This window comes from Mustela nivalis, assembly GCF_964662115.1.
Source record: "Mustela nivalis genome assembly, chromosome: X".
Lineage (NCBI taxonomy): Eukaryota > Metazoa > Chordata > Mammalia > Carnivora > Mustelidae > Mustela > Mustela nivalis.
Window position 1 is genome coordinate 62872402 of NC_139040.1, and position 11890 is coordinate 62884291.

The window sequence follows — 11890 nt, forward strand, 5'->3', positions numbered from 1 at the left end:
CCCTCTGATCCTTTCCTATCTTTGTAACTTTTGGTCTTTCCACTCACTGAGTGAAAAATATTTAATATTTCTTGTAGGGCTGATTAGTGGTCATAAACTCCTTTAGTTTTGTTTGTCTGGGAAACTCTTTATCTCTCCTATTCTGAATGACAGCCTTGATGGATAGAGTATTCTTGCCTGCAGATTCTTCCCATTCGGTACTTTGAATATACCATTCCACTCTATTCTCACTTGCCAAGTTTCTGTTGAGAAAACCCCAGCTAGCCTTATGGGCCTTCCCTTATAAGTTAAGGACTTCTTTGTCTTCTGCTTTTAATTTTTTTATGTTTCCCTTATATCTCTTTCTATGGCCTTATCTTGTTCTTTCACTTGATAAATTTCTCTGTAATGGCATTTTGCCCAAGTCTCCTCCTTCTATTCTGTATTAGAAAAGTCACTTATGCTTCCTGCTCCTGAAAGTAACCACTTTATGAGGAAGAGGTCATGTGGTGTCCAGAATTCAGGAAGCGTATTTGGCATGTGCTGTGTGTACTCTGCTGTTCTCTGTTTTGTCTCCTCTATCCTTTGGGCCAGTCATCTGCAGAGGTTTTCCTTGCCTTGCCTTGCCTGGGCAGTGTTTGGGCTCTGACTTTAATGTGGAGAGTGCTAAGTGTGCTCTGATCTTCTTGTGAAATGAGACTTGATACTAACTTCCACTAGAACTGAGGCCTTGCAGAAATCTCTCATTGGGAGACATGTTCTGGGCAGAGGTTTGTGCTGGTCTGATAGGGGGAGGGAGCTGCTGCACTGGTACTGAAACAAGCTTGACTGAGATGGGCAGAACTGCCAGAGCACAGGGGTGTGGGACTTGGTGTAAGCAAATTAGCCAGCCAGTATAGGTGGCTGTGTGTTTATGCTGAGTGGCCAGGGAGGGAAATGGTGCCTGCCAGCTGCTTTGTTCACCAAGAGGTATCTTCATAAACACTGCCCCTCTTAGAAGCACTCCAAGAAGAGTAAATAGTCTCCCCTCCATGTGCCCCACAAATTCTTCAGATCCCTGTCTCCTCACTGCATGCCTCTGGGTTGTTTGCCAGCATTCTCTCCAAGAGCAGAGTTCTACCCCAGCCAAGCCCACCGACCTTTAAAACTCCAGGCTTTAAGACTCACTGGTTGCAAGAACTCATGAAATTCAGCCCCTCTTGTTTTCCAACTCAACAGTTATGGGGAAACATTCTCCTTGTGCATTCCCCTGTGTGCCCCTCTCTCTCTAACCCTTCTCCATAACAAGGCAACCTCCTCTCCACAGCAGCCAAGATCCTTTTCTCCCCTAAATCATGTCTCCACATTTCCTACCTTCTTCAGTGTTGTCTCTTCTCTCCTTTAGTTGTGTAGTTTGTTCTGTCAGTCTTTGGGTGGATTTCTGGGCTATTTAGGGTTATTTGATAGTTATCCAATAGTGTTAGTGGGATGTGACAAGCCTAGGGTCCTACTACTCTGCCCCCAAATATCGCAATATTTTTAAAATGTCTTTGAAATCAACTAATCCAGCCAATCACTCTAGCACCATAGCCTTTTTTTTTTTTAAGAGAAAGAATTCCCTGAATGATAAGTAACCTAACTAAAGAACAATGTTAAACAGTAACAGAGCCAAAATTGGAATGGTAGGTTCCTGGTCCCCATCATAGTCCTCCTTTTACTTTGTCATGATATTCATTCCTTGCTACATCTTACTTGGATTAAAACACACAAAAAATCAGCTGATACATATAATTATACTGATTAAAGCTAAAAAATATACTTAGTATATAGCACATATTCGCACATATTTAGTACAAATTTGTAACTTCATATTTGGTAATTTCTGAAACTCTGAATTTAATCTTGCTATTTGAACAGTGAAATAAACTGCTTTTTTTTTTTACACAACAAGGTAACTTCACAGTCATGAAAGCTCAAGCTTTGAACATTTATTCCTTCTTGTGAAATTCAGTTATTCCAATCTTTCTACACAAGTCCAATCACCATTATGAAGTAGTTTGTCCTCATTGAAAAGCTAACTGTAACATACTGGAATTAAGCATGACTTAGAAAAAAAAATAAAATAAACATTACTTACACCACAATAATGACTTGCTCTCTTCTTACATATTTAAGACCCATTTTCCTGAAATGTAGAGAGACTAATAACATAAATAAAGACCCTGCCCTCCTTCCTTTCCTCCTACAGCTGCTGTGATCCTAAAATAAAATTATTAACACATGTGGGGCACCTGAGTGGTGCAGTCAGTTGAGCATCAGATTCTTGCTTTCAGCTCAGGTCATGTGATTGAGCCCCACATCAGGCTCCATGCCCACCCCAGAGTCTGCTTAGGATTCTCTCCCCTCTCCCTCTGCCCCTCCTCCCTGCTCTTTCTCTCTAATAAACTAATAAAATCTTTCAAAAAACTGTTAATGTATGTGAAATGCTTCTAAATGTATCATGCACCATAGAAATACAATGCAAAAGATACCAATAGGGATTAAACAATAGTAATAAAACTTGTAATAAGGTCTTACTAACAAACAAACATGAATTATTGACAGTTTTAAGTTCTTAAAGTTTTTATTGCAATTATTCAGATGCCTGATGGTATTGCAAAAGGCTTTATAATGCAAACTATAACTATATATTTCTTAGATTAAGACTACATGGACTGCCTTTTAATCATCATGGAAAACTGTATCAAAATTCAACATATTCAAGATCATCTAGAAAAAAAAACCCTCTAAACTGAAATTCTCTTTTTCTAGCACCTAAATTACAGCACGTGAATAGCAATATTTGTGAGATCAAATGGGAGTCTTTGGAGCCAATAAAAGGAGATCCCATTGTTTATAATCTACAACTCATCAGTCAAAAAGGAACTGACCTGGTAAATTCTTGTAAATTTAGTCCTTAAAATTTTTAAATTTTATAATCTACTGGGCATTGAGCTTTTCCTGAGTACTAAGATATCTTTTCAGAATGTTTAAAGCAATGAAATCTTATCCAAAAGTACTACCTCCTCCCTAAAGCTTTATGTACATACTATTTTGGGATATATTTGCTTATTCATTCAATTAACATATTGCTATTGAATGATTTAATATTTCTAGGTTTCACTTATGTCCACAACTCATTCCTAACCAAATGCAATTAAAGTTTAACAATCAATTTTAAGTCTTTTGTTATTTCTTACATTGGACAAAATTACCTGAACAGTACTGGGTTATCATGATATTAAATACTGTAAGCATAAACTTTTAGTTTTTCTTTGAATATATTTATGAGGTGAATGAGTTAACTCATAAGTTATTGTCAAAAACAATACCATATTTTTTATTGAAAATATAATTTTCATTTTGTCTCATTTTTCTTTAGATATATAAAGGACCAAACACTTCATTCTCCTTTTCCAACTTTGTGACAAATGCACATTATCGCTTCAAGGTCTGTGCTGGACGCCAATATCAGAATTCTGCTGGGACACAAGAGCTCTGGGGACCATATAGCCCCAGCGTTCTTTTCTCAACACATAAGCAACATCCAAGGCCTGGAAAAGGTGGTGGAGGAAAGGCAGGAAGCAGCACTGGTGAAGAGAAAGATGATAAGCCCAGGACAGAAATGAGTGATGATACATTTGTCCTAATCCTTGTGATAGGATTTGCACTAGTTGCTATTCTGTGTGCTGTTATAATTCAACATTTTCTAATCAACTAGTATAGTTTTATGCATTTTACCTTTTTAGGAATTTCTAAAACAAATTACATCAAATTTAGAAATTGCTAGATACATCTTAATTCTTACTTTAAATCTCATTTGGTAGATATCCTTGTGAAAGTTTATCTCACAGCAAAAGAACTGCCTTAACACTCAAGAAATTTATTGTGACAATAGAGGAGATTTTATAAGGAAATAGCTCTATTTCAAATTTGAAAATGTTAGCAACAAAAATACTTCCACTACAATGTAAAACTATCTAAAACCTCTCATGAAAGCTATTTTCTGCCTTAATTTTTCTAAGTAATATTTTGTAAATTTTTGAGAATTGTGGGAGGATAACATCATTTTGGAATTTTATTCAGAAGAAAGTGGGAAAAGTCAATTCTATATGTCAACTTACATTCATATGAAATAAAAACATATCTACCAACTGTACTGTAATTTTTTCAAAGTAGTATATTCAGCTGTTTAGCTTGTACCCTGATAATTAACTTTGATAGTGGGTAAATAGTAACTTATTGGCACTTTGTGAGTAGAAGCTGGAAAGTGGGGAGCCATTTTATACTATTCTAAACTCTAAAATGCACCCAGTGGTGGTTACTCCATAATCAAAATTATTAAAAATACATATAATGACTCATATTTGTACACAGTATATTAAAATGATTTCTTCTGGTGAAAGACAGAGTAGCACACAGGGGAGCTGGTGGGGAAAATGAATCCCCATAGCAATTGGCTTGGATAGTGAGGCCAAATTTTGTGGTTTGTTGCAACCAGCAGGGCTTGAAGCCTAGAGTGTTAAAGGTCAGTGGTCTTGGCTGGGATAGAGTCCAGAGGCAGTGTACTGCTCTGGAAAAAAAGGCAGGCAAACAACCTGTAGATACAGTGAGAAAACAGTGACTTGAAGAGTGCCTAGGGCACATAGTGTGGAGGTTATTCACTTATCTCAGAACCCATCCAAGAGAGTGTTCACAGAGAGACTTCTTTAGAAAAAAAGGGACTGTCAGGCATAATTTTCCTGTATCTTTCCCCTTAGCATAAGCACAGGGTCACCTGTGGGAACCAGCGCAGTACTGATACTTACTACCTAACTTGCTTATACAGAGCCCTGCTCCCCCTCTACAGTCCCATAGAATCCCCCCTCATGGTCATGCTTGCCTTGGTCCCAGCACAGTAGGCCCCATCCCCGAGAAGACCAGCCAAATATCTCCTCATGCTGCATCTCCCAACATAGGAGTTTTGCAGAGCCAGGTAACCTCTCATTTCACAAACAGACCAGAGCACACCTAGTTAAAATGTGCCACATTCGGGCCAGAGCCCAAACACTTCCCATAACAGGCAAAGAGGGACTCTGCAGATGACTGGCCTGAAGGATAAAGCAACCAAGACAAAAGAGCACAGCAAACACAGCACCCATGGGAGACACTAACAAAACTGCCAGGCCCAGGGGGACAGGGGACACTACACAGCAGGGCAATACAGGACCTCTTCATAAGGCTATTACCCTCCAAGAACAGGAGATACAGCTGACTTTCCTAACACAGAGAAAAGGGTACCAAAACCTAAACAAAATGAGAAGAGAAATTTATCCCAAATGAAAGAACAGGACAAGGCCATTGCCAGTGATCTAAATGAAGCAGATATAAGTAACATGTCTGATAGAGAATTTAAATTAGCAATCTTAAGGATACTCACTGGACTTGAGAAAAGAAAGGAAAACATGAGTAAGACCCTTACCAGAGAGATAAGAAATAACATGTCAGTGGTGTCTAGGTGGTGCAGTGGGTTGGGCATCTGCCTTCAGCTCAGGTCCTGGGATTGACTGCTGTGATGGGCTCCCTGCTCAGCAGGGAATCTGCTTCTCCCTCTCCCTCTGCCCCTCCCGCCCCACTCATACTCTCTAGTGCTTTCTGTCTCTCTCTCACTCTCACTCTAAAATAAATAAATAAAATCTTTTAAAAAAGAAATAACATGGCAGAGATAAAGGGTTCAATAAACAAGATGAGAAACACACACTAGACGAACTGTAAGAGACTCTTAATCATAGGAAACACTGAGGGTTACTACTGGAGAGGAGGCAATAGGAAGATGGGGTAACTGGATGATGAACATTGAAGAGGGCATGTGATGCAATGAACACTAGATGTTACATAAAACTGATCAATAACTGCACTCTACCTCTGAAACTAATAATACATTCTATAAAATTAACTGAATTTAAATTATAGAAATAAAGAAGATGAGAAACACACTTGATGGAATGAATAGCAGGGTGCAAGAAACAGAGGAAGAAATTAGTAACCTAGGAGATAGAATAATGGAAAGTAATCAGGCTGAACAAGAGAGAAAAAGCAATTACACAACATGAAAATAGACTGGGAACTCAGTGCTCCAAGAAATATAACAACACTCATATTTCAGGAGTCCCTGAAGAAAGAGAAAGGGGTACAGAACATTTATTTGAAGAAACAATAACTCAAAACTTCCCTCATCTGGGGAAAGTAACATACCCAGATCCAGGAGGCACAAAGACCTCCCATCATAATCAACAAAAGGAGATACACACCAAGACAAATTGTAAAGAATTAGCAAAATATACTGATAAAGAAAAAAAATTTAAAAGGGGAAGATAAAAGAAGACAGTGAGTTACAAAAGAAAATCCATAAAGTTAGCAAGGGATTTCTTAGCAGAAAATTTCCAATTCATAAAGAAGCGGCATGATATAGTCGAAGTGTTGAATGGGAAAAATCTGCAGTGAAGAATACTCTATACAGCAAGGCTATCATTCAGAACAGAGAGACAAAGAGTTTCTCAGACAAACAAAAACTTAAGACAGTCATGACTACTAATACAGCCCTGCAGGAAATATTACAGGTGATTCTTTGAGTGTAAAGGAGAGAACAAAACTAACAGTATAAAGGTAGGAAACACAAAGGTAGTGAAAATGAATATTTCTTTAAAAAATCAGTCAAGGAACTCACAAAATAAAGGATAAAAAATATAACAACATATACCTAAAATGTGAGGAGGAGTAAAGAATGGGTTCAAACTTAAATGACCATCAACTTAACACAGAGTGCTATATACAGAAGATAATTTACAAACCTCATGGTTACCATGAAGCAAAAACCACAAAGAAATACACAAAGAAATCCAGAGAAAGAAATCCAAATATATCACCAAAGAAAATCAGCAAACCATAAAAGACAAAAAGAGGGATCAGAGAAAATCTCAAGAAACAAAGATAAAACAAGTAATAAAATGGCAATAGATACATACTTTGAATGTGAATGGACTAAACATTCCAATCAAAAGACAGAGGGTGTCAGAATGAATTTAAAAACAAGGCCATCTATATGCTGCCTACAAAAGACTCATTGTAGATGTCAAGACACCTTTAGATTTAGAAACATTTATCATGCAAATGGATGTCAAAAAAAGCTGGAGTAGCAAAGGTTGTCTGACAAAGATTTTTTAGTACTTGTGTTATTTTTATCCTACTTAGGTGTCAGGGTAATACTAGCCTCATAGAATGCTTTTGAGTGTGTTCCCTCTATTCTATTATTTGTAAAATTTTGATAAAGATTGTAATTATTTTTTGAAATGTCTGCTAGAATTCTCCAATGAAACCATGTAGTCTTGGGCTTTTTTGTGCTGGGAGATTTTTGAGTCCTAAGTCAGCTTTCATTCTTGTTATTGGTCAAAGATGATTTCCCATATCTTAGATTCAAGATTTCTGACTGAATCTCAGTAACTTGTGCCTTTTTAGGAATTATCTGGGTTTTTTTTCTAAGTGATCTGATTTGTTAGTATATAAATGTTTATAGTAATCTCATCTCACTATGTATTTCTGTTATATCTGTTGTACTGTTTTCCCTTCCATTTCTCTTTTTGGTTTTTGAGTCATCTTTTTTCCTCCATTAATGTAGTTAAAGCACTGTCAAATTTATTTTTTGGAAAAACTGGTCCTTACTTTCAATGTTATGTTATTGTTTACTCTGGTTTCTATTTTATTTATTTCTTTGTTATTTCCATCCCCTACTAATTTTTCAGCTACCTTTCTTCTTTTCCTAGTTCCCTATGGCATAATGTTGTTTTTATCTTAATACTAGCATTTAAATACTAGCATTTCTTAATACTAGCATTAAATTTATATAGTATAAATTTCATTCAAACATCTACTTTTGCTACATCCCATGGGATTTAGAATATTATACTTGCTTTTTCTTTTGTTCTGAGACATATTTTTATTTACCATGTGATTTATTTAGCCCACTGCTTGTGTAGGAGTCTGTTTTTAATATTTAATATGTTTAAATATTTAATATTTTTATTTAATTTTTAAATTAAATTTTTATTTAATTTTAATTTTAAAAATTTAAAATTTAAAATTTAATTTAAATTTATTTTAATTTTTAATTAAATTTAAATTAAATTTATTTAATTATTTAATATTTTTTAAAAGGGAAAGCTATCATGAAAATTAAAATGATAATGACTGGTCAAAAAAAAGACAGTTTGAGACAGTTTCTGTTACTTGAAGCTGAGGACAATCTAACCAATATAATTTCTACACATAGAGGAGGCAATCAGATATTTTAATTTGAATCAAAATGTATCTTTATGAGCTTATCTACAAAAATCTTCATCATGCTTCCAAAAGTTAAAAAATATATTATTATCTAGATATGAGTTAACAGTTTCTGGCAAACCCTGACTTTCATTTGATGTTATAGTCATCTACTTTGAAGTGACAAAGGGGTCTAATTTTATTATAAACAAGTTGAATTGTGCCCTAGAGAACAAAATCGGGAATTCTGAGTAAAAGAATATGATTTTAACAGTTAAGTGATGAGTTGAGAAGCAACTGCAGAAAAAAGAAGTTTGTGCAATCTCATTGGATGCTTGCTTTGTTAGTAATATTCTTCAATGCCAAGATTCAACCTAAATGTTAAATAAACACATATGATATTAAATTGCTCTGGTGAAGCTCCTTTCTCCTAATGTATTCATAATTTCTTTGAGGGATCATTAGATACTATCTCATTCATCTTTACTCCATCCTTATGATTATTCTTATTGTACAGATTGATAACCTGATCTTTGTGTGGTCAATGGTAGTACCTGATCTAAAACTATTCTTTGGCAAGGAAGAAAAATAAGCAAGCAAGGTTGTCTATTGCAGAGTGAAAGCAATGATTCTAGCTGCCTAGAGTGGAACTAGAATCAACACCGTAAAAGAACCAGGAGTCAGTTTCAATTCGCAATAGGAAAGTTTTCCTAACAAGTAAAGCTCCAACAATGGAATTGGCTGCTCCAAGGTTCTTGAATTTAACTTCTCATCATTACAAATTTGAGAGCTACTTCTGTCAGGAATGCAACAGAAAGGGGGCGCCTGGGTGGCTCAGTCATTAAGCATCTGCCTTTGGCTCAGGTCATGAACCCAGGGTTCTGGGATCCAGCCCTGCATCCATCAGGCTCCCTGCTTGGCGGGAAGCCTGCTTCTACCTCTCCCATTTCCCCATTTGCATTCCTTCTCTCACTGTATCTCTCTCTGTCAAGTAAATAAATAAAACATTTTTTAAAAAAGAAAGTTAATGATTATACACGATTCTACTCTCAAATATTATAACTGAGAGGCATGACACTAGTATTCTAGTGAATACTAGATGTACAAAAAAATGGGTAAAATTTATTAAATAGCTAGACATTCCAGAAAATAAATTCCTGTCTCCTTAATAATCATGACTGCAGGCCCAAGAGGGTAATCTGGGCACCAGTTCTTCTACATATTATTTATCCATTAAGCTAGCAATCCCATGAAAGGACCAGAGATGACCCTCCTACTTTCCTGGAAAAATGAGGAGATAGAAAGTTTTAGCACACCCCTTCTAAGTACTGCTGACTGATGAGATAAGTGTAAGGCCAATATTTTTGAGAGTCTGAAATCAATACTGATTTATTTTACCATTGAAATCCCATTACACTCATCTCTCTGGACTGCTCACTTACTTTCTCCCCCTCTCTGGCTTGTCTGTCAATCTTCTCAATGTTTAGTATGTACCCACTTTTTGCGTTTGGTGGCTGCATCACTGTTTAGCTGGACAGCAGCTAAAATCAACCCTGGGTGCCTGACTCCCAAAACAGTATCTACGCATTAGACCAATATTTCCTTGTCTATTTCATTCTGGGGACCTGTTTTGGTGAGGTAGGTTTTTTGGGCTCATATTTACTCACTCACCAATCTGGGAATAACTCTTCTCATTAATGTTCTTTACCTACCCTACCCCATTTTTTTTTTTTTGCTCTATTTGTTTATATTCTACATCCAATCATGTACTTTTCTAATCAAAAGCTATTATAAGGCAGTGAGGGAAATCTTAACATCATGACAAAGAACTCATTACATTATCCATTACAGCACTTAACACACTGTGTTTCATTAGTATTCTTTGTTTTTCTCCATTAAACTGTGAACTTCAGGGAAAGAATTGTGGCTTTATCTTCATATCCTAACTGCCACATTCAGTGTTTGGCATAGAGTAAGTTTTCAATGTATAACTCAAATGAACAAAATTACCAAAATTCTCACTATCAATATGTTCAAAGTGAGTATATAATAATCTGGACAATATAATTTTACATTTGATCAAGTCAGTTGACCAACATAATATGCCTAGAAAAACCACAATGCCTTTTTTTAAAAAAGAAGGATAAAGCATTGCTCAGTTCTGTTTCACACACTTGCTTAGATATTTTAGTTTGTTTGATCACATTATAAGAGTGAGTTTGTTAAAAATTGGCTAAGTCACACTGAGTTATTTTACTATGAAAAACACAAAGGTTAAGGATTACATAACCACTTACAGTTATAAAATACACTTACTTAATTAAGTATGTAAAATTCAAACTTCTAAATAATCTCAAACTTTGAAAACAAGAGTGTTTATCGGGCACTGTCTGGAGATAAAGTAGGAGTATCAGCAGACTTGAGTGAAGGCTGGAAATGAAAAGGATCGAAAATAATAATGTAGATACAATAAGTAACATAAAGTTATTTTATGCCTTTTTATTTTTATATTTTGTGAGTTTTTAAATAATAGCATTGCATTTTATTGTTACATAAGGAATGTGTGTTTATATGAAAAATTTAAATGTACCACTAAAAAACATAAAAATCACCTGTAGAACTATCAAATAAAAATATACAATTAGGGGTGCCCAGGTGGCTCAGTCAGTTGAGCATCTGCCTTCAGCACAGGTCATGATCTCAAGGTTCTGGGATGGAGCCCTGCATCAGGCTCCCTGCTCAGTGGAGTCTGCTTCTCCCTCTCCATTTGCTCCTCCCCCTGACTTATACTCTTTCTCTGTCTCAAATAAGCAAATAAAAATCTTTTAAAATAAAATAAAATAAAAAATAAAAATAATTATAATTAGCAATTTGGTGATGGCTTTCTAGTCTCCTTTTATAGAATAATATGAATAATTATAAAAGTAATGGTATAACTAATTTAATTTAATAGCTGCATTGAGGTGAAGAGCTAAGATGGTGGCATAGTAGGAGGACCCTAGGCTCATCTCATGCCTCAAACATGACTTGATAACTATCCAGTCATTCTAAATACCCCAGAAATCAAGCTGAAGACTGAAAGAATAAATTCCACAATTAAAGGGGGAGTGGGAAAGCCACACTGAAGAAGGCAGGAAGTATAGAGATGTGGTTTGGAACTGAAATGGATCACAGGTAATGTGGAGGGGAGGGAGCCATGGTTATGGAGAAAGGCAAGAGAGAGGAACAAATGGGAATGCATAAGGAGAACACTTCCCCAAAGTCATTGACTGGGAAAATGAGAGGGGCTGATTTTCCTGAGTTCTTACAACCAGCATGGCTTAAAGCCTGGAATTTTAAAGGTCAGTGTTCTTGGCTGAGGTAAAACCCTAAAGGTGCTACTAGGTCATAAATCAGGCCTCAACAAGTATAAAAAGACTGAATGGGATTTATTCCCAGGCTGCAAGCATAGTTTAATATTCACAAATCAATCAACATGATATACCACATCAGTGAAAGAAAGGATAAGAAACATATGAACCCCTCAATGGATGCAAAAAGAACATTTCACAAAGTACAACCACCATATCATGATAAAAAACCCTCAACAAAGTAAGTT

General features: G+C 35.9%; 1 protein-coding gene across 3 annotated transcripts in view; it reads left to right on the forward strand.

Moving 5' to 3' along the window:
- The window catches only part of LOC309855597 (fibronectin type III domain containing protein 3C1-like), a 48435-nt gene extending 44284 nt beyond the window's left edge, over positions 1–4151 (forward strand). For all 3 annotated transcript variants that reach the window (XM_082716022.1, XM_082716024.1, XM_082716023.1), the window contains 2 exons: positions 2770–2891; positions 3380–4151. In XM_082716022.1, the coding sequence (XP_082572148.1) occupies positions 2770–2891; positions 3380–3718 (461 nt within the window). In that variant the 3' untranslated portion in view covers positions 3719–4151. The remainder of the gene's footprint in view (positions 1–2769; positions 2892–3379) is intronic.
- The last annotated feature ends 7739 nt before the right edge of the window (positions 4152–11890 follow it).